A 22751-nucleotide genomic window follows, 5' to 3' on the forward strand; every position below is an offset into this window, starting at 1 on the left:
GTACTTGTTTCACAAAGAGGCGGCATTTTAAAAAGATGGGTGAAATACAGGTGTTCTTACTGGAAGCTGGAGACCAGACAGTGATTTTTCTGGTGCCACTAGGTGACACTATGTGTCCACTTTTTTTCTGGTTGACAGTCAAATGGGCAGACTGTGCTCTCATATGCAAGAGCGTGTGGAAGAGGGATTGGAACAAGTTGGGCGAAAGAAATAAGGACATGCAGTTCCATTTCTGGCTTCAGGTGGTTCTCGGGCATGGTAGCTGAGGACAACTGAGGGTTTTTTTTTCCCCCTTCCTATAAGCTTCTTTGTATTGCAGTTATCTTCACTTAAGCCTGAGGTGGATTTGGTTGGGATAGACAGGGCCTAAGACCTAGAAGAAATGCAGTAAGTGTCCTGCAGCAGCATGAGAAAATGCACGTGTGTATGACACGTATATAAGGGAAGGAGGGAGAGAGAAGCGAAAACAAGCCTGCTATCTAGCTAGAAGGTATTAGCACTTGCACATCATGAGGTGTACAACCTATGCTAATTTTTCTTTCTTTTTAAGGGAGAAGTAAGACTTGATTTGTACAGATAGAGGTATTGCAAAACTAAGAAAGCTGATGTGCAAGCACATGCTGCTTTCTGTAATCTTTATCTCTTCCTAACAAAATGCATTTTGTATCAGACTTCCTCGAACTACTAAGCAATTGGAGATCGGTCTGATGGGAAATTGTGCTAAGTGTATTTTTGAAAAGGAAGGGAAGAATATTTGTTGTGGACTTGGATTTATTGAATAGGCCCACTACTTGTTTCTTAGGAATGCAGTTGAATTTTACAATGCATCCCCAGTTACGTGATACTAAAGTAATACTGGCTGCAGTTACCAGAGGTTTTAATGTTATACATCATTAGCTCTAGTTAAATCTGAGGCATCTGTGAGTCCCTGAGATACAAGGACCCTTGCTGTTCACTCAGACTGGCTGAACATCTTCAAGGAGAAATTAGCACAAGTGGTACTTTTAAATAAAGTCGTTGATTAAAAAAAAGTGAACAGATCATGAACTAGCCTGTCCTTAAATCTATTAGTTATAAGAGTATTTGAGTGCTTAATGGGCCATTTAATTGCTCTCAACTGGGCAGATGCCCAAAGAGCTGTTCTATGAAAGATGGATCATTTGCTACAACGTACAAGGAAGTTGATGCTGATCACCTTTATGGAGAGTTTGAACATCTAATTGAAAAGCTTACACAAAGGCTAGGCTTTGTTACTTGGTAACCCTCATCCCAAGATGTCAAGTTAAACCACAAATTTTTCTGAATTTTTTAAAAGCTATAAGGAATATCTTAAACTTTGCTAATCAGTGTACCTCTCGCTCTCTGTTTTGTGCTTAAATATTAAACCACATCGCTATTAATATTAGTAAAACTAATCCTCGGTATCTTACCATAAACTCTTCGCATGAGAAGTTGCACTGTCCTGCTTGCAGCTCTGGGGCCTTTCCATTCAGAGGTGAGTGAAACGGGCTATGAGCCCGTCTGAGGAATCCTCCCCCTCGGGGGTGAGCGGGATGTGGTTTATCTACCGGAGTGGGGTAGCAACCGCCTCCGCAGCGTTCAGGCGGGGCTCGGCGCCTGCCTTCCCGGGGGAAGAGACCGGACTCCCCTCAGGAGCGCGTGCTTTAGGCCCCATTAAAGGCTGTCTTGAGGACTTTTTTAAGTGAGAACAACTCGTCTCTGTTGGTGGAAAAGCCCCCGAAGGCTCGGCAGCCCGTGACGGGCCGCCTTCGCGCCGCGTCCCCTCAGCGAGCGCTGAGCCGGCAGCCGGGGCGCCCGCCCGGCGCCGTGCCGAGAGGCGGGCGCGCGGGCCCCGCACTGCGCCTGCTCCGAGCTAACGGTCCGCGGCGGGGGCGTGGCCCGGCGAAGCCCCGCACGTCCGTGCCCGGCCTGCGCATGCGCCCTCGCCGCCGGAGGGGAGGGGCGGGGCTGGCGCGCGGCACCGCCCCGCTGTCGGCTGCGGTGGCCGCCTCAGCTGCGGCCGCCGGGAGGGAGGCGGAGGGAGGCAGGCGGCGGCGGAAGATGGCGGCGGCCGCGGCGGCGGCGCTGCGGGCCTGGTTCTGGAACGAGCGGTTCTGGCTGCCGCACAACGTGACGTGGGCGGACCTGGCCGGGGAGCCGGGCCCGCCGGGCAGCGGGCTGCAGTACCCGCGGGCGGGCCACGTCCTCTCCGCCTTCCCGCTGGCGCTCGGCATCTTCGCCGTGCGGCTGCTCTTCGAGAGGTGAGCGCGGGACCGCCCCCGCCGCGGGGCGCCCCCAGTGCGGCGGGGCCCTCAGGCGGCCGGGACGCCGTCCGCTCCCGCCTCGGGGGCGAGCGCGCCGGTGTCTCTTAGCAACGGGCTGCGGAGCGCCCCGGGGGGAGCGGCGGGCGGCCCCGGGGCCGGGCGGAGGCGAGGCGGGGCGGGCCGGGCCCCGCGGGGCGGCTCGGCTGGACTCCCCGCTCGCCCCTCGGGCAGCGCGGAGGCCTTCCGCGGAGGCCGTGGCGGGCTTTCCGGCCGCGGCGTCTCCCGAAGCTCTTTTTGCGTGGAAAGGGAATATTGTGTAACCCTGGAAAACCTGTCCCGGGAAGCGCTTCGTGTCAGTCACGACGTACACAAGCCCATAGGGCTCCTCTCTCCCTTGGCGTTGAATCCCGAGAGGCTCCTCCGGTGCTAGCGGTTCCTTATGCCGAGGTAGTGCCAGAAAAAAGTCTGGGGAATTCACTTTCATTTCGCCTCCTGTCCAGGAGAACCTCGGCTGGGGGAGTGAAAGACAACTGGCTGCTGCTGCTCTGCAGTTGGCTTGCTCGTGTTGCTGGTCTCTGCCTTTATTGTACTTTCCTTACGGGTTCCTGGATGAGGAAATCGGACTTGTTCACATGGCCTAGTATATTATTAAACAATTTGTGGATCCCCTGCATCTGGGGCATGATGGAAGTGCGTGCAGATTATCATATCTGCCCATAAACAGGTGTAATATAGTATTTCTCATTTACTTGGGTATCCATAAACATATATTAACTCTTCCTGGGGCAGAGGTTTATCCTTTCCACGATGTGTATCTTTTACAGCCACATGCAGGGCAGACTCTGTGGGTGACATAGATACTAATTAGTAAAGCAGCTTATTTAGGAAAACCGTTAGGTGAAGCAGAGCAAGGCACCTTGTATTCCTGTTCAAGTAGTTCATTAAAGATTGATTTAATCTTAAATTTCTATGTTGAAAGGACAGAAGTATTTCTAAGCATGAAAAGGGCTGTAGGACTAAAGTGAGTAGGAATCGAGTTGATTTTGTTGTGTCAGTTTTCTGTAAGAAGTGTGAATTTTCTTGAGCTTTCAGAAATTAAACAAGAAGAGGGGACTGAGGTGAAGTAAAAAGATAGGCGAACTGTGGAGAAAAATGAAGCAGGCAAGTAGAGTAGGAGAGAAATTTGAGAGGCTCTTTTTTTACTCCATCTTATCTTTCTGCCCTCCCCCCTGGAAAAAAAAGCTTCAGAAGACTACTGGCGGTTCAAACTAGTGCAGAGGACCCAGGAACACACGTGGCAGTGCCAAAATCTCATCTCAGCTTGGCGTGCTGCTGCTAGTCTTGGCCAAATGTTCACACTTGCTAGCAGACAGGGAAAGGAAGTTGTGAGACAGAACGATGCCCCTGAAAGGGGTAATTGTAGGAAGGTCTCCGCGCTTTCCAAGCCCTGTTTAGTCCAGGTGTCTTAGTCTGGGGAAGAAGTGCAAAAGATTCTCTTTTCTCTGGAGTATGAGATGTTAGGAGAGATACAGTGCATCCTACCACACCTAGTAACACTGCTATCCTCCTGATAGCAGTTACTTTATCCTGATAACGTCTACCTGGTTTGTGAAATTTCTTTTGCAGTGTTAATTTAGGGAGGAGTCAAATGACAAATTAAGTCCTCCGCCTGCATGGTAAAAACTAGAGACCATGGCCTGGTTCCTGAGAGGGTTGTTCCTTTTTTTTCCTGCTGTGTCTTTGCTATAGTGTGTCTCAATGGTGGTATCCTGAAGTGAAAGCAGATTGTAAGAGCAACATCCAGGGCAGTTTCTAGTACATTCATTTTAAAAGACCATATTTTTTAAGAAATGCTTTTCTCTTTCCTCCCGCCACTTTGAATGTGTCATAGAAGTTCAGATTTGTCTTAATAAAACCCTGTTGTGCATATATTCAGGCTTTGGGGATGATTGTGTCAAATGTCTTCCTTGCCACACAATTGGCAGTTGGACTCGATGACTCAGAACTTGAATTATATACTTGTGCAGCTCTTTTGTTTTAGCTTCTCTTAATTTCTTTCTTTTCTCTCTCCTTTTGCTGTAGCTCTTCAGTGTGAGGAAGTGCTTTTGTGACACTGACACTTGTAATGCTGACACATATTTCTGTTAGTGAATGCTCCTATAAATTAACCTTTGCATCATGATGTTGGTAAAATATTCATTAAGCTGACTGTCTGTGGGAAGTACATGGTTATAGAGATGAGGCAAGACTTGCAGAGGAAGGTAAAGTCCTGACTCAGTGGTAGGGGGATGGATTTTGTGCAGGCAAGACAAAGAAGGACTTCTGTCCACGAGTTAGTTTGTATTTTTTTTTTCTTGGTTATACTTGCTGTTATTTCTCCTTACACATCTGGTCCCACTGCAGGCACAAAAAAAATTTCTAGGTATCTGCGAAAACTTGGAGCCTGTTATTCATATGATGTGTTTATAATTACACTGGAATGCCCTTCAGTAACAGATGCTTGTTACTCTACAGGTCTGAGGAGGGATCTGCAGCTTGTGCTCAAGCTGGAGGGGCGAGAAAAAAGTGATTTTAGATGCTACTTCATCAGGTCTGTCTGGAAAATTAGAGACAGTTGTGGAATGAGGTGGTTTAATCTTAACACAATGAAACTGAGAGATTATGGAAAGACGAACTCTTACTTTGAGTGCATATTTTATAAAACTTGCTGTTTCGCAGATTGTTTTTCCTTTTCAGAGCTGTCGTAGGGAGTCACCAGGCAAACTTGAATGTTCTGAAAGGAAGGATTCTGCCTTTGGGTTTTGTGAAGTACAACATGCCTGGGAAATACTTGCTATAACATATGAGTCTGTGTACTTGAAAATTGGTGTTGGTTTCAAAATCAGTCTATCTTCATAACTAGTGTGAAAAAGGTAGCTTGGTAGGTATGACTTAAGCCAATGAGCAGATGCCTGTTCAGAAAAGTGTAATATAAGTATTTAAGTGATGATAATTCCTTGCTGGGAAGGTGTAGCAGTAAGTTGACCTTGGGAATAGTTGCTGCAGTTAAGATTTCTGTGAAATCATAAAATAATTTAGATTAAAAGAGACCTTTGGAGGTCACCTTGTCCAACCCTGTCCTCAAAGCAGGGCCAATGTTTTAGTCAAGTCAGGTTGCTCATGGTCTTGTGCTGTTCCATTTTGAATATCCCCAAGAATGGAAATCCTACTATGGGCAGCCTTTTTTTTTGGTGCTTAATTGCTATTGCTATGCAGAATTTTTTTCTGTGGGATACAGTGCAAAACTTGCACATCTGAAAACCTATTCTGGGGCCAAAAATATAAAATGCTACAGAGGTTGTAAGTGTGAGTTTTCCTTAATGGACACCTAAAGGAAATAGCATGTCATCTTGATATTTTTCTGGCTGGCAATAGGATTGATCATTCACTTCATATTCCACCTGCAAGGTAGTAACTGGTCAAAGCAATTGGGCCGTGGCTGCTCAGTGGACTGATGAGTGTGAGCCAGCCGTGCCCGGCCCAGGTGAAAACGCCTTGCGTGGCCAGTCAGGAGGCCCTGCGGCAGGACAGTTGTCATTTGCAGTTTCATTGCACGAAGGCATTACTTGCAGAGTTAGGGAAGCGACGTTACGGTGTTGGGTTAGACTTCCTTAAAAGTAATGAAATTCATTGCTGCCATCCTTTTTCCTTCCTGTTTCTGTGACTGGGACTACCTCTGTTGCCTCCATTGTGTGACTTGTCTGTTTGCTTGTGTTGATGTCTGTCTCCTTCCGTGCACCTAGAAATGTTTGCGGGTTTTTTTGGTTTGCTCTTTGGTCACCAGCATGCTTGACTGAGTAACTTGAGTCCTGTGCTGTAGCCTGTGGCTTACTCTTGAGTTTTATTTTTTTCCCCCCCCTGAATTCTGGAAACATCTGTATTTTTTCCCTAAGCCTGCTAGTGAAGGAAGCCTACTACTCAGGAATAGTTTCATGCAAAGTTTTGAGGTTTGGGGGTTTTTTTTGCAATCTTTATGTCCCAAAGTGAATTATTTCTGCAATTTTCTTTCTGAGGAGATGCTATTTCTTCTTTCCTTGATGCTTCAGCTTTTGAATTCTAGAATAATGCCAAAATTTTGTATGGATCACTATACACCTTCTTAACCATTCCTTCTCTTCTTCACTTGTTCTTAAAACAAAAGACGATTCTCCTGAATAATAAATTAATTGAATGTGTAGATTTTTAGATTTTTCAGGTTTGCTCTCTTACGTGAGGAAACTGACCCAAACTGAGTATCTTCAGGCCAGGATTTTTTTTTTTATAGAGCTGTAAGCACTGTGTCCCAGAAAATGAAATAAAAATATTTGGCGTCCTGTAATTGCATGTATACTTCTTTGCTGTTGCTGTGGTATATCCTGTAGGAAAGAAGAGTATAAAGATGTACGCTTTTATGGGTGTCTAGCCAAATGTTTCATAACATCAGAACATAATTTCTGGCTGGTGGTCTAGATTACAGAGGAAGCAGTGAGCCTTTTGAGCGAAGCTAAAAGGAAATCACCCTTTCCTTTTTTTTTTTTTTAATTTTTTGTTTTAAAGCTATGACTATTGAAGTGAACAGGATGTATGAAGAAATGGGGCAGGACAGTGAAACCTGGGGCCACAGTGTCTATTACTTTTTTAGTATTTTCTGAGAGCAAGGGAGTTCCTTTAGGATTAGTCATGAGCTGATCTGTAATTTCTCAAGGGGAAAACCCCCCAACCTGTGTCTGTTCTTAAATGCAGTCATAGCTATTTGTTACTGAAGTACTAACAATGTACTCCCAAGAATGATTGCTGTTGGAGTACTTAAAGTCGTGATTCTCCTGAATTTTAATCTCTCCTTTTAAACACAAGGAGAAATGGTAACAAATGTAGTGGTTGGAAAAAGCAGCATTTTCTGCTTGATGGCACTCTGAGTCTGCTAAATGGAATACATATGTGTAATTTGTTGTCTTCAATTCAGTTGTCTCTGAAACAATCTCTGTTTTGAAGCAAGATAGATTTAATGATGCAAATGTTGGGTCCGTTTCAAAATCGGTTTTGAGAGACAGGTTCTTTGCGCTCGCTCTCTTTCAAAATAATGGATTTAAAAAAATAATAAAAATTGCTCCTAGAAACCCCTCTCTCTTGCCCACCAACAGGAGAGAGGACAATTCACATGTTCAGGCAACACATGCTTTTTCCTTAGAATCCTGTGCCCATTTTGACACAAAGGTACAGCAAAACCGAATAATTTTTGAACATGTATAAATTAATTTTAGTTGCAAAACCAGGCTTGTTTTCAGAGTGTCTGTGCTATAAAGTTCACAAAGTGTTAGATCAACTTCTGGAATACACCATGCATACAGGACTGAGCGAGATACTGAGTTCTTGAGTCTTTCAGACTGAGTGACTTCCTACATCTTCCTCACTCTCCGGAAGGAAACAAGACACTTTTTTGGGTTTGGGGTTTTTTTTTGTCTTTGGGAAGAATAAAGTGTGTGTCTTTTAGGAACTGTGTCACTTGAACTTCCCTTTTTTCTGAGCTGTGTGACACCAAGGCGCATTCTGGAAAGAAGGCATTTTGTTTATAGGGCTACAAGGGCTCTAGCATTTATGTTCGCAGAGGACTCCTTTCAGTGATCTATCGTTTTATTTCTGAGTAATGAGATGGGGGAACACATTCTGATCCTTACAAGCCAAGGACATTAAGATGTAATTTTTCATTTTAGATGTGTGTATTGTATGTGCTGTCTGCAATTACCATTTGGACTAATAAAAGATGTTTCTTCACCTGTGGAGTTTCTTTAAGCGAAGTGAGTGGAGATCTTCAAAAGCTTTTCGGATAGTTTTTGCAGTTGGTGACAAGTCAGGGTCCTTGTGATTTAGGCAGAGGAGGGAAATAGATATCTTGTTTTAATCTAGCTCTTTCTTCCAAACTCTTACAGGTTTATTGCCAAGCCATGTGCCATAAACCTTGGCATTCAAGACAGTGGACCTCACAGAGCCCAGCCCAATGCAATTTTAGAGAAAGTGTTTACATCCATCACTAAGGTGAGTCATGCTTCAAATTCTGCTAGAAATGGAGGCCTGTAAGTGAGAGTGTGGGGGGGCTTTTTGCTTTCACTTTTGTAGTTTGAGAGGAATGCATTTCACACTGTGCATGCACAATGAGTGTGCTCTTTCTTATTTTACTTTGCCTCTGGCATATCTGTCTTGTAGCAAAGTAAATTCTCTTTATGGCTAACCTATGCTTTTGTGCACAGAAGAATCTTTTTTTGAATAAAAAATGTTCTCTTTTTAGAAAGGTACGAGGCTGCTTCCTTCAGTTTGCTGCCTTTGTCCAAACTGTTACTCTTGTAACAGGTGGTAGTTCTTGGTTTAACAAGAAATTTCCCAGTATCTTTCATTTTCTATTGGAAAAGTGCTACTCTTTTCCTTGAGTTCTGTTCCTTTGCTGGTTTTATTGGCCAGTTGTGTGAATGTCATCTTCTTATTTTTGCCATCTACTGTGGAATTGGACAACAGCTGTCACAGTGGAAGTCAGTTATTTAAGGAAAGCATTCAGTCAATGGAAGTATGCTCTGATAAAGGGTAGGATATTTAATGTTGACAGTTGGTGTTTCTTTTGATTGTTTCATGGCCTTTCTTTCACTTAAGCTGACAGTGCTCCTTCACTTCAGAATTACAGAATTCCACACTGTCTGAACTCTGTTGAATGTTGACAGTGAAGTCCATGTGGACAGCATGATAGATTTTCATTAAAGATAATGAAATGGAAGGTTTTATGTTCTGATTTGGTGATGCTGAACTTCATTCTGAGTGGAGCAGATAAAGTGCTCAGTGAATGGAAGGGAAATTCTATAAAAACCTTACTAAAACTCGCCTCATGGGAACATTAAAGTTTTGAGGTATTTGGAATGACGTGTGAACTGAAAAGTCCCTATGATTTGATGCCGTTTGTGGGGAGGACTTTTATGTAGGGGATGTCCTTGAAATTAATGTTTAGGAAACCCATGAGGACACATCCTGTGCAAAATTTATCTAGCTTATGAAAACAGAGCTGCGTTTAACTGTACCAGTATGCTTGTGTCTGCTGTTGGGTTTGGAGAATCAGAATGTAGGGTGGCACTGATGCAGGGGAAAGATTTCACTGCTGTTCTGAAATTGGAGCTCTGTAAATTCTCCTTTGAGGCAGGTTCACTTCCAATGCAGCAGTGTCAGGTAGCCCGAACCATTAAAGCCTAGTAAAGTGCGGAGAGATCTGGTTGTGATGGAATTACAGGAAAGTTATGGTCTCAATACTGAAAATCAAATGACAAATGATTTTGCTTTTCAGTTGAACAGTCTGGTGACTCTTTATTAAATCAGCATTCTGCATAGTTTTTTGGGTTTGTATGTAACTCAAGTAGTAAAATGTGTTTATCATCTTTCAGTTGTAAGAGCTCCCTGGCAGAGCTTGTTAAAAGGACACTGGTCTGAAACTAACGTGGCTTATCTCACCACTGGGCCATTTTAGAGGTAGTTATCAGGTTTTATTCACTTTGTCTCTTATAAATCCATTTATGTCATTATTCAAACAAATAAACCGCCAGTAGAGTTTCCAGTCAGAGAACAATGATACATTCTTTATCATACAATTATTTCAGTTTTCAAATTTAATTTTATTTATAAACTTTGGTAACGGAAATAATGCAATCTCTACGATGCCCTTTTGGAATATACAAATATGTAGTGTGTTAAACCAACTCTTGCTTTAAAGATTCCCTAAACTTGCAGTGTGTAGCAATCCTTAAATGTATTCAGCTTTGATCTTCCTGAGTTCTGGACTGTTTGAATTGATGTGCAAGTTTTAACAGGTAGGACAGGACATTTTAGAAGTTCCTCCCCCCAAAATTAAGAAACAGAACAATTGCATTCTTTGTCATAATGTGCTGCCAAATGATGAAATAGATGAGGAAATGTTAAACCAAAAGCATTCTGAATAATTAAGTAATTAGTGGTTTATGAAGGTTAAACTTGAATGAACATTTGTGGCAATGGGTTCCTGCTTCTAGTCTGTACGTAATGCCTTCCTAGTATGTGTTTTTTGTTATCTGTGCATCATTTCTATCATAGTACAGAGGGAATTTCAGCCTGAAAGTAGGTTGAGAAGCAGGAGAAATGACACTTGTTTCATTTTCCTTCAGTCTCCAGATGGAAAAAGGTTAGAAGGCTTGTCAAAGCAGCTAGACTGGGATGTTCGAAAGATCCAGCGCTGGTTTCGTCATCGGAGGAACCAGGACAAACCCACCACCCTCACTAAATTTTGTGAGAGCATGTATGTTTGTGCAGAGGCCAAGATGTGGCTTCATCTTAAAGCTCCATCTGTATGTTCTCTTTTCTAACTGAAACTGTGGTCAGCTGCTAATTTAAACTAGTGTCTTGGGGTTGGCTGGTGGAAGATTAAATTCTTATATAAGCAAATGAAAGACGTTAGAAGGGCTTTTTAGAATTCAGTATTCTAAAATATTTTGTATATGTGCATGAGAGACCAGAACACATGTACAGGAGTTACTCCTGTCAAGGATGAGCAGCTTTAGCTAGTGGACCAGGTCCTTAATGCAAACATAGCACTTCAGTGTGCATGTGTGTGTGCATGTATGCATGTGCACAACTTGAGTAATTATACTGAAGACAAGTCTGCTGTCTGCACGGTTATGTTGTAGACCAGCGTTTGTTCCCAGAGAGAATGACCTTATGGCTTACACAATGATGTATATACTTTTATACAGACACCTCTCGGTTTCCTGTTCTTTTCATTTCAGTTCATTCTTTTGTTCTTTGTTTCTTTCTGAATGCTTGCAGTTTCCTCTGTTAGTGTAGTAGCATCTGAATATTTTTTTCCTGACTTGTTATTTCTTCTGTGCTGGTTTCTTTCCTTTCCAGTAACTTTCTTCAAATTAATTCTTCCCCCCAGTATGGTTTTGTCTACTTAAAGACACAAGGTAAGAGGGACAAATACATATATTAGGATACCTTCTGGATAACAATGCATTATCTTGTTGTTATCTTGTTATTGTATATTAAGGCATATGAATGATGCGTGTTCACTCTGAACTTTATTTCAAACTTGGCTGTTGATGCAAACTTGTGTGTGGTGTGAAAACTCTTACATAGGTTTATCCTTACATGAAACATTTACGAATGAAGGATTACCATTTGGTGGGTGAAAGCTTTTCAGGTGTCAGAATTGAGTTTTTTCACAATTGTTCCAGTTTTTGTTACAAATGTAGAAGCTATTTCTATTTCCTGTTTAATTTTTGCTTCTTTTTTCAGGTGGAGATTTACATATTATTTAAGTATATTTTTTTATGGAATCAGGTTTCTCTGGACGGTGAGTTGGTCTGTCATCCCCCACCTTGTTGTTCTGTGTGGCATGCTGCTGGCTTATGGCTGTCCTGCTGAAATACAGGGGGTTTGACTACCTATGTCACTTCAGTGCTTGCACCTAGCTTAAAACAAGGGAGGTTTAGTGGTGATAATCATCTTTATGTTCCCTTATTTGAGATCCCGGGGTTTCTGTTTAAGGATCTTCTTTACACTATAGGAAAGCTTCTATACAGATCTGTCATTATGGAAATATTAGAAACTTATTTATCCTGTTAACCCAGAATGGGACAGAACTGTTTTGTGGTTTTTGTGGGGGTTTTTTGGGGTGTTTTTTTTTTTTTTGCTATGGAGAGCTGCTTATTTTTTTTCTCATCTCCCTCTTGAAGGGATACAGATTCATCTCTTTGTGTCTTTATTATTATTAGAGCTGTGTGATTATTATTTGAATTTCCATTGCAGTATAACTTGCCTTTGACTGCAGAAAGAATATTTTAAATCACTAGGATGTTTTACAATAAATTTAGCTTGAATGGTAGAATCAAGATAAAATTTCAGTGAAACAGTACTATAGTGGTCAACTGCCTTAGATGATAGGGAAGAAGAAACCCAGTAGAATAGTAACTTGTCTTTTTCCCTTTAGGCACCCTGGTTTTGGGACACACGACAGTGCTGGTACAACTACCCTTTTCAGGTAGGAGATAAACACTTACTAGAGTCCAACTTTTTGCACAATTTCAGGTTTTATTTTTTGTTAATGATAGCAGATTGAAACTCAGTAGACTTGAGTGCTTCTCGTGATTCTGCGGGGTGGATGCTGCACAGGCTGCAACCTGGTAAGCTTTCTAGTGAGTGAATGGCCATCCCTTTTGGAAGGCACAAAGATGGCATTTACTCTTTATGTCTTCAGATCCTGGTTAGGTTTGTCAACAGCAGTGTTTCCTCAGATAGAACTGACTCAGTTCACATTCATTTTATGTTTACTTGCTGCTGAGATTATTAGAGGTGAAAAAAAAATTACGCGTAAAATTGTACTGGTAACTTATTTAGAGTGTTGTTTTCATTATGCAGCAAGTGTGATTGCATAAAGGCCAACCAGTCTGTTTCAGTGCCTGGTTTTCCTAATCCAAGAGGCTGCAGTAAGAGTTCTAAATATTGACAAGGGAATCTTACTACTTTTGAATAAAGCTCAAACACACAAGTATGTTTGTGTGACTAAGCCTAGAGTAAGACGTCTGTTGCTTAAGCTTGTTTTTACTAAACCTTAATTTCAGATCTTTTAACTTATGCCTCAGCGTTCTGGAAGAACAGAGTGGGATGGGAAGGAAGGAAGGAAAAAGTCGATTTTAATGTAAATTTTAGAAGACAAAATACTTTAACTGTGCTATCTTTGTTTGTTTTCCAGCCTCTAACATCCAGGCTTTATTATTACTATATCTTGGAGCTGGCCTTCTATTGGTCTCTCATGTTTTCTCAGTTTACAGACATTAAACGGAAGGTGAGATTAACCAGAATTGCACTAACCACTTTGCTAAATAGATAGGACTAACAAAAAATGTGAGTGTGCCTGGCCAATAAAGCTAAAGCATAGTAATAATTGTATTTTCTTCCTCATTCACATCTTTGTGTAGCCTACCTCCTTCTGTAATCACTACCCAGTCCTGGGGAGAAGGGAGGAGCAAGCCTGATGTGCAACCTGGTATCTTGAGAGTCCCTTTCACCTGCCAGGGGAAAGAACAGAATCACTCAATACCTCCCAATAAAAAATTATCAAATCATTGCGTAAAAATGGTTTTAATTAGAAGGCTTGCAAGAAAACATGAAAATGAGATGCTCAAAGCAGTACCTTGCTGAGCTGGGTGAGAAAATTGCAAACACTAAAGCAATAATAAATGTTTTTTTGAAAGTAATTTTTCATCTTCGTGTATAGCAGAATGATGACTGGTCGCAATTGCCTGAATCTAATCCCGTTGCGCTAGGTTCTAGGATTTGGCTTATTGTTGCTGTTGGAAAACAGTTCATAGTAAATCGTGGTTTATTGCTTCTGTTATACAAAGTGCAAAGTAGCAAATTATCCCAATTCTTGTATTGACTGATCAAAAAGAAAATTTTGCCTGAGATTTTTTTCTCTACTGGAATATTAGTAGGTGAGGCACTACAGAATATCTTGGAGCTGCAGAAAGGGAGTGATTAACAGCATCTGTGATACAGTTTATAATGTTTAATTTTGTACTCTGACTTTAACATAGTGGATTACATTCCCCATGCAAGCATGGTAAGGTACATTGATGTGGCAGCGTTGTACCCAGGGGGCTAAACTGGAAAACAGCCTTGAATGTATGTACATTGTAAACATTTTTTTAATGAAGTGGCCTAGTTCTTGCTGTTGGGTTATCTTGTGTTCTATGCCTGCTATGCTCTGGCAGGCTTTTGCACACTGACAACAGTAACAGCAACGTACTTAAAATTTGTGCCAAGAGCTGAAAGGGCTAGCAATATGACTGTAAAACCAAAAGGAGCCAAAAATAAGGGCCATATGTTGTCCTGTCGATCTTTTCAGTGGGGTCTGCAGGCATACTTATCTTTACCTTGCATGTGTGTGCCAAGGAGACTGTGCTGTGCCTGTGTATGCAGAGTTCTGACTCTGGAGGAGCACAAATGCTGGGAGAGACCTTTCTAGAACCTTTAGTGATGATGGTTGATGTTGTGTGATGAGCTGTGCTTTATACAAAGTGGAGTCAGAGCCTGAACTGAAGTAATCCTATGACCCCAGTTAGTCAGTTTTTGTGGCTGTGTTCCAAACCTTTTAATTTCTCTGACAGCCAAAGAGTCTTCATTCATGTTTTTTTCTGTTTCCAGGACTTCCTGATCATGTTCGTCCATCATTTGGCTACAATTGGACTCATTACATTCTCTTATATGAATAATATGGTGCGGGTTGGAACTCTGGTGCTGTGCCTCCATGATGCATCAGATTTCCTTTTAGAGGTGAGTTTCCTTTCAAATCTTTGCGTACCTAATGCTAGTGTGGTCTCAGGGGAGCAAGCTGACTTTCGCATTCTTGATAAACTGCATTAAATATGCCATAAAACTTGTGCTGCTGATCCTGCCTTGTCAGCTTTTCCTCATAACTGCTTTAGTGCTGAGAATAATCCCTAAATGTTCCAAACTCCTTAAAAATGTGACGGCTTGAGGGTTTTTGAAGCTCTACAGCCTGGTAATTACATGAGTGCACAAAGGGAATAATATTCTCATGTTTCTTGTCTCTTTTAGGCTGCAAAGCTAGCCAATTATGCCAAGTACCAACGTCTATGTGATGCTTTCTTCATGCTCTTTGGTGTTGTATTCATTGTTACACGGTTGGGCATTTATCCTTTCTGGTAAGCACCTTGAGCTGTAAGGTCTTGTTTGTTCTTCCAATCCTTTAAGCAAAACCTTTGTATTTAGACTTCTTGCAAGCATTCCAGCTTGTCCCTCAAGGCAGCCTGAAGTTGCAGACAACCCAAGTACTGTTTGGAGCAGTACATTCAACTAGGCGTGTGAAGAAACCTCTCAACAGTCAGCTGAGGGAGTGTGAAAAGTGACTAGAATCCTGATGCACAGCTGGCCCCTCTCCTCTTACTGCAAAGTGATGACAGTGCTTATTAGCCGGAGCCAAGTCAGCCGGTATCTGCTCTGAAAGACTTGAAGGGTTGCTTGCTTCTCTCAAGAAGTTTTGGAAATAGTTACAAATGAGGCATGGTCTCTTGAGGTAAATTTGATTTTTGAGTATCTGGTTTAGTCATCGTTGCAGTTTCTGATTCTTATGACACGCGTGTCCTGTCCTTGTGTCGTGACTGTTCAGAGCCTGAAATAGGCCTTAGGTTTCTTGGGAGGTAAAACCCTGGCTAAACGGCTTATAGCTAATCATCCTGTAATGAGATTCCCTCTTACCTCAATAGGTCAGGTTTGGTGAGGTTCTTCTGTTGATGAGCTGTTATCCACTTCTTGTTTCTGTTGAAAGAGTGTGGTGAAAATTTGGTTACACCTGATTATTACTCAGTTTATTTCGGTTTTACTGCATGTATTCATTTCCTAGGCAATGGACAGCTTGCATTCCCCATTCTTTTTGGGTGCTTTGACAGTAGGCTGAAACAATATTTATGCTTTGGTATCAGGGTTGCAATTAAAGCTCTTGCTTGTTTTCCGGTAAATGCATCAAAAGAGTCTGGCTAAGGAAAAGCTTTAATTCTTATGTCTTCATAGGCTTCTTATAGTGATAGATAGTTGTCATTGTTCTTATTGCTGTTGTCTGTCATGAGGTGATGCTCTTGCATCATGCTATTGCTCAGCAGTCCTGTAAATCTTTAATGTATTTTCCACTGGCTGTAATGTAATTCCTCAACTTCATAGAGAAATCTGGCAAGCTTGCAGCAGTATTGCAGACCCTATGCTATTTCACTTCACGTATATTCCCTTCCCTAATTAGTAGTATAAAACATCAACAGATCTCTGGAATTGCATTTAGTTCATCCATAAACTGGCTATGAGTTAGATGTTTCTTAGGCTGCATTTTGGGGGACTTGGGTTCTTCTTTGAAAGGTTTGTTTTTCTTCTCTTGTGAAATGTTAAAAGCTATGTGAAATTAATGACGTCTTTAAAGGTCTCTCCATACCTCTCTACTTCATAAAATCTAAAATGTTTATTAAATTACTTAAGTACTGGCAATAACTCCCAGCGACAAGAACAGCAAAACAGTAATGAAAGAAAGCACAAAGCTGTGTCCATAAAGCAGTTTCTAGTCCTCCAGCTTGGCAGGAGGAATCTATAAAAATCTGAGGGAAGAGAATAGCGCACAGGGAGGGAGGCCTACTGGGAACAAAATTCCTTCCTGATCTTTAAATATGGGTGAAGACTGCCCAAGTATGAATGTGTTAACAGTTGTTTTGATGACCAGTGCAGCTTGACATCACTTCCTTTAAAGTTATTATAAATGCTCATGCTTTTGAGAAGGAAATTGGCAGCAGATCTGTATGTGTAACCAAACTGCAGAGCATTCACATCTTCTCCTGTTTGTTGCTCAGTTCAAATGTTTCTAATTAGCTTTAGTCTGTCTCCTAACTCTGGCAAGCGACTAGCTCCATCACCGCTCTGCTAGGAGCAAAGCAACAGATGCTTAAATGAGATGCAAACTGTTGTGCATCTGGCCAGTCATCTTAATTTAGAGCTGGAAGCTATGTTACCAGCACAGCCGATCTGTAATGTGTTTCTGGATCTCTTTTAGGATTTTGAATACAACCCTATTTGAAAGCTGGGAGTTGATTGGTCCTTATCCTTCATGGTGGCTATTCAATGGGCTTTTGGTAACCTTGCAGATCTTGCATATCATCTGGTCTTCTCTCATCATTCGCACTGCCTACAAGGCCCTCGTGCGGGGAAAGGTAAGATTGCTGGTGACTCTTTTGGGTCCTCTTTCCTACAAGCCCTATTAAGCAATCATGAGAAACTGGGCCCTTCAGTGAGGGCTGGTACTAGTTCTCACGGGGCTTGCATCAGGAGTGCTTTGTAGAACGATCGTTTTTTTACCTTGGTTGCTCTGCAGACTTGAGTTGCCAGGTGTATACAAAGGCAGGGATGCTTTCCTCTCTGTTCTGGTCATGCAGGGAAATAACACCATTTTCCAGTACGTTCAGATGTTGTAATAATAGTGATGATGACAGACTTGTTATGTACTTTGGCGTTTAAGGTGGTAGTAGGCTCTTTATTGAACAATCATGTAGGATGATTTCCAGCTTCCCAACTTCAGCTGGTTCTGGGGATGTGGTGAGGGTTATGCATCTTCCACTTCTTAGCACTAACACAGGCTTCTGGCTGTCAGTGCAGGCCAGGCACTGAGCTGCAGCATGCAGAAGAGAAAGGGTTATCAGAAATGCAGTGGGGTTTGCTGGTTGTCACTGGGCTAATGGGGTGCAGTCTAGCTTCAGTCCCGAGTATTCCAATTTTAACTTGTGTTGGGAGTCTTGGGGAGAGGGAGGGTGAAACTACAGCAGCTGCTTAGCAACAGATACTGCCCTGAGAGTGAACAGTGCTGACTTCCAGCTGCAACCTCCGTTGCCAAGCAGAATGGTGTAGTTCAACTGAAGTAGCATGAGACAGGGTAAGCCAATCTAGGAGCTAATTTGACACCCAGCCTACCCATCAAGAGAAGCCACTTCCCTTGCGGCTACTAGAAAGCAGCAGCTGATTTCATAGCACAAATGTTTTTTTTTTTTAATCAGATATTTGGTATTCTGATCTGAGTTTCTCTCATGGCTCTCCTTTATTTTGTGTTACATGGAATGTAACCTTGAAAAATATTTATATCGTAGTTGTCTGTGGCAGTGATTGTCAGGGGAGGGCATGTTCCAGAGTATGCACATGATCTTTTCATCTGTTCCGCACAGCTGCTACTGCAAATGTCTTATTTTCTGTCTGTGCAGCTGTTTCTGTATCCTGAGGTCTACATCTTTCTCCTTTCCTTGGTTCTCTCCTGTCCAGGTGACCTAGCCAGAGAAAGGACTCTAAGCTCTGTCTTCTTCATTCTTTCCTCCTTTTCTCTGTGCCAGATTGGAGCTGGACAGTTTCATCCTTTGCATGTAAGTGTGATCTGTGCTTCTGTTTGTTCACTGAAACACACCTGTGTCTGTTTCAAGGCTAAGACAAAAGCAAAGCTATGGTCTTGGGGCTTTACATGGCTGGTGCCTTCTCTTAAAACGTTTCTCTCCCTGGTTGATACAGTGCTGGTTCTGACAGTATGCTAAAATGCAGTTTTTTCCAAAGGTCAAAGCAGTGTCCTGAGGTTTGTTCTTATCTGCTGTGAGCTGGCTGCATGGCCTTCACCTTTCTGCTTTTATACGCCCACAGAGACTCTGATATCTGTCTTTAGTGCTCATTAACACTGTGCTGAGTGGAAGAGGACAGGAGAAATGCAATGCTTTTTGCGAAAAGGAGTAGAACAGTCACTTGTCCAAATAACGGGAAAAATTTCAAGGGATTTCTGCTTCCTTCCAGTGACCCTTTGACTTCCAACATAGCAGGAGAGTGGGGAAAGATACCAAAAGTTCTGGCAACAGACAGAAGCCAGTACATCCAACAGGCCTGTCAAAACCAATCCTGGAGATCATTAACTTTACCTGGCTTTCTGCCAGATCCTCCCTTGAGTTCAAAAACTTCCTGCCTGGTGCTGTTCAAAAGCCCTAACCCTGACTCAAAGCAAGCAGAGTAGAACGAAATCCTGAAACGCTTGGAAAGGTGCTAGCCGCAAAGTGCTTGCACATTAAGTAAATGAGGGCTATTAGGTGCAGAGGCAGAAGTGTGGAGAGCCTGCCTTGGGGTATGCAGAGCACGGGCCGTTCAGGCAGTCACTGCTCGGCACTGGTGAGTTTATGGCTCTGGCACCCTGCCACCAGCCAAGGTGCTTGTTTGCAGTTAGGGCCGGGCTTTTGATCTCTTCCCTTCCCTGGTGCAGGTACAGTGCCCTCCTGCGGCACTCGGAGCAGCCGGCAGCAAAGTGCGCCTGGATCTGCTTCGCAAAGTTCAAAATCTTACTTACAGATCAAATTCAGCTGGATTGGCAGTCAGTCTTTTGACTAAAGGCATAACTCTGCAAAGAAGATCTAGATCTCTGGGCTGAGATGCTCCTTCTGTTCCTGAACTGGATTAGATTGTTGTCTTTGTTTTACAGCCCACTGTCCAGACAGGCGTTTGCTTGTAAATGAGCTCTCATGTATGAACCACAAGCTGTGAAAATGGGAGGCACTTTGTGCAAACAGTAATGTGATAAATATAGCTGCTCCCTGTAGGACAAAATGTTCTCTCTAAAACTGATATATACATGTTTTTTGGTCATCATACCCACTGATGATTATGGTGTGAGAAGTTTTTTGATTCAAAACAAATTTATCGTTTGGAAAAGCGGCCTTTAACCACAATCTAGAATGCAGCTCTTGGAAGATAAGAACAACCAAAGATCTGTAGTGTCCTCTGATCTGGTGAGAGCAAGAAAAGTGTAGTGCTTTCACAGATGTATAGAGTATTTGGAAAATGGAACTCGTATTTCCAAATTGTCATTTTCAAGTCTGTCTTGCATTCCGTATGCGATGACAGGTTCCTCCTTGTGAGTTTGAAATGATTCAGGACCAAATGCAGAAGGTAAATGTAACTGACTGAAGCTGGTTAATCACACGGACACAACCTTCTAGCCACTGTTTTCTGTGAATTTTTCAACTTCCCTTCTCCCCTTTCCACTACCACATTTCATTTGAACGTTTAGGTATCAAAAGATGACCGCAGCGATGTAGAGAGCAGCTCTGAAGAGGAGGATGTGACTTCCAACAGCAGAAAAGGAGTTTTCAGCACTTCGAGTAACGGCTCCAACCGCATTAATGGCCATGTGGCTAGTGGCCAGTGGACAGAAGAGTAAGGCTGTGGGCTGGCCTTGAGCAAACACGAACTTATCTTTAAATATCTAGATGTGTTGAGCTCCACATTCCCAAGTGATCTTTAATCAAGATACCCCTTCCCCAGAAACCTCCAGCAAATCTGAAACGGGCGCAATCCAGACCAGTCAGAGGCTTTGTGCAACAGAAGGGATAAAGCCACTGACTAGGGCAAAAACAAAGCTGCAGATTTCACTTTAAGCCATTTTGTACTTAAATCTTAGTCCCATCGGTATTTGCAGAGGTGTCTTTGTTTGTGACAAACTGGTTTTTACTAGGATCAACTCAAGGCGGAACAAGTTTGGACTAGGCTGGCTGCTGACCGCAGGAGGGTTACGGTGCCATTTCAGTGACGGTTTGCTCCGGTGCAGGTTCGGCATATCTCCTCGATGCGCTCCAGAAGCCACCTAAGCATGGAGAACGCAGGGTCCCGTGGTTCCACGTCCAAACTACCCTGGCTGTAGCAGAGACTCTTTTTCACAGTCCCGCTGTGAGCGCTCTGGACTACAACCAAGCTTTGAATTGGACTGTGCTACAACAGAAACGTTCTAACTTGCCATCGGGGTGCTATATGCTAAGGAGGTTATAGCTTGTATCTCTGCTGTCACGAGGGACCAGGCCAGCATCTGCTGCCTATTTTGGTGCTGCAAGCCCCTCTGAAGTCTTGACTACAGCCTTCTGAAACGGGGGAGGGGGGTTGTTTATTGCCCCTGAGACAACTGTCACAATACATGCCTTTTAAAATTTTTTTTTCTGTTGCAACTTGTGGTTTTGAAGATGTTTCTAGACCTACTGGATACAGTTGGCTAAGCTAGGACTTGAGGGCGGACCAGTACTGGTGGGCTGCGTTTAACTTTCTAGAAAATAAGATGTTTCGGTCCTGCTTGTCTGTACTCCAAGACAGAAGTGAACGTTGCTGCTCTGATTTTGCAGCGGTGTGGAGGAATGGCTGGGCTGGAAAGGCAGCCGCACCATGGGCTTTGCTTCTTTTTTTTTACTCAATGGTACTTGGGGGCAATGGAAGACCCGTGTGTCAATCATGAGCTGAATTTTGGAAACTTCTTGAGTTGTTACCATTTTATACCATTGTTTACTCTTATCTCCGATTAAAAGATGCTTCAGAAACTCGGTTGACATGTTTCATCTCGAGAAAATAAAATCGAGGACGCTGTATGCCCCTTTTCTGTGATTCTGAGCAGCTGGACTGCTGACCGATGCTAGGCCCAGGTGCTGCCTCGGAGAAGCACCGTTTTAAGATTAACGGGGAACCGTTCGGCGCCGTTTCACGCAGACACCACGCGGCACCGTGCTTTGGCGTTTTCACATCGTTTTTATTACCCTCCATCTCCTCCCTCGGCCGGGGGCGGCCGTGGGGCCGTTTCCCTGCTCCCCCCCCCCAGCCGGGAAACGCGGTAGCGGGTCCCAGACCGCCCTCAGCTGTCGGGGCCGGCGGCGGCCTGCCGCTCCCGGCGGCGCTGGAGGAGGCGGTAGGCGCGGACGCCGCACAGGTACCCGCCGTAGACCGTCAGCAGCATCATGGAACCGGAGAAGGCCTTGTAGCCGAAGTCGGCCAGCTGCTTGCCGGACACCATGGCTGCGCCTGCAACACAAGACGGCGGTCAGCGGGGCCGGGAGCGCTCCCTCCCCCGCCCCGTCCTGCCGGGATCGCCCCCCCCATCCCCGTACCTGCGCCCTCGGGGTCCGGTACCGCCGGCGCGCTGTTCCGCTGCTGTGCGCTTCCGGCCAGCGCCCCGCCTCCGCCCGTCACGTGGGGGCGCGGTGGGCCGGCGCTGCCTGCTGGGACGTGTAGTCCGCGGGGGCGGGAAGGTCACGCGGGAGCTGCGGCGCCCCCTCGCGGGGGGAGGCGGCGCCGCCGCTCTTTCACCTCAGGCGTCGCTGCAGGCGCTCGGCGCCCATCGCGGCCGGCGGGTAATGGCCGCCCCGGGCTGCTGCCCCCCCCCGCACGCACCCCGCTCCCCTCAGCACATCCCTCGCTACCGGCCATTCTCAGCTGGGCCTTTCACCGTGAGGCACACCACAGGCTGCCCCGTGTCAGGCTGAGGCGCCAGCAGCCCTGAGGGGACCGTCCTCGGCTGCACACGGGATGGAGCAAAGGCCGCACAAGTCTCGCTCCAGCGCTGAGGCGCTGGGAGGCCTCGCCACCCTCGCTGAGGGCCCAGCCTACGCTCACAGCCGGAGGGCCTCCTTCAGGAGGACTTCGGGAGGCCGTGCCCCTCCAAAAGCACTAGGGCAGCTGTTGGCACTGAGCCGTGCTCTCCTCTCAGTGCTCCTTGCTAGCATTTGAATACTGCTGTCACAGCACTGCTCTGCTCTGGGGGCTCCGTCAAGCACTGAGGCTGCCCCCCTCTCCCTTGTCCTTTCCCCAGGCCGCTGCACAGCAGCAGCTCCCGAGGCTGCAGAGTCCTGCAGTGCCTGGAAGTGCTGAGGCTGCAGAACATAACTCCAAATGGCAAAGGGAAGACTGTTTATAGCTCGTGAGCCCCAGCACTAGTGCAAGGCATGGGGTGGCTAAAAGCAAGGGACTTGTGCACTGTCCCAGGTGAGACTTGGGACCTGCAGCAAATGCTGGGAGGGCCTGCAGGGACTCGGCTCTGCCATCAGCACATAGCGTCAAAGAAACCCACACGCGGAGGGATGCACAAAA

The 22751-nt window shown here is 44.4% G+C and overlaps 2 protein-coding genes and 1 long non-coding RNA gene across 11 annotated transcripts in view; 1 reads left to right on the forward strand and 2 right to left on the reverse strand.

Moving 5' to 3' along the window:
* Window positions 1-1847, reverse strand: part of LOC142073660 (uncharacterized) — a 38176-nt gene extending 36329 nt beyond the window's left edge. For both annotated transcript variants that reach the window (XR_012670445.1, XR_012670444.1), the window contains exon 1: window positions 1431-1847. This is a non-coding gene — a long non-coding RNA (uncharacterized LOC142073660). The remainder of the gene's footprint in view (window positions 1-1430) is intronic.
* Window positions 1848-2011: 164 nt separating this feature from the next.
* On the forward strand, window positions 2012-21211 carry CERS5 (ceramide synthase 5). 8 transcript variants are annotated; one of them, XM_075133767.1, is made up of 10 exons: window positions 2014-2261; window positions 8210-8315; window positions 10451-10581; window positions 11580-11637; window positions 12274-12324; window positions 13036-13128; window positions 14490-14618; window positions 14904-15010; window positions 16894-17050; window positions 19755-19914. In XM_075133767.1, the coding sequence occupies exons 1-10, from the start codon at window positions 2062-2064 to the stop codon at window positions 19815-19817; spliced, it is 1095 nt and encodes a 364-aa protein (XP_074989868.1). In that variant the 5' UTR covers window positions 2014-2061; the 3' UTR covers window positions 19818-19914. The 8 variants fall into 8 exon arrangements, with proteins under 8 accessions (XP_074989867.1, XP_074989868.1, XP_074989865.1 ...); XM_075133764.1 differs by lacking the exon at window positions 19755-19914 and adding an exon at window positions 19117-19746; XM_075133769.1 differs by lacking the exon at window positions 19755-19914 and adding an exon at window positions 18429-19109.
* A 185-nt stretch (window positions 21212-21396) lies between these two features.
* On the reverse strand, window positions 21397-21876 carry COX14 (cytochrome c oxidase assembly factor COX14). The gene is made up of 2 exons (XM_075133775.1): window positions 21773-21876; window positions 21397-21686 (listed from the first exon to the last, which is right to left on the reverse strand). The coding sequence occupies exon 2, from the start codon at window positions 21676-21678 to the stop codon at window positions 21520-21522; it is 159 nt and encodes a 52-aa protein (XP_074989876.1). The 5' UTR covers window positions 21679-21686; window positions 21773-21876; the 3' UTR covers window positions 21397-21519.
* Window positions 21877-22751: the final 875 nt, after the last annotated feature.

Source organism: Calonectris borealis, chromosome 30 (genome assembly GCF_964195595.1).
Source record: "Calonectris borealis chromosome 30, bCalBor7.hap1.2, whole genome shotgun sequence".
NCBI classification, from domain to species: Eukaryota; Metazoa; Chordata; class Aves; order Procellariiformes; family Procellariidae; genus Calonectris; species Calonectris borealis.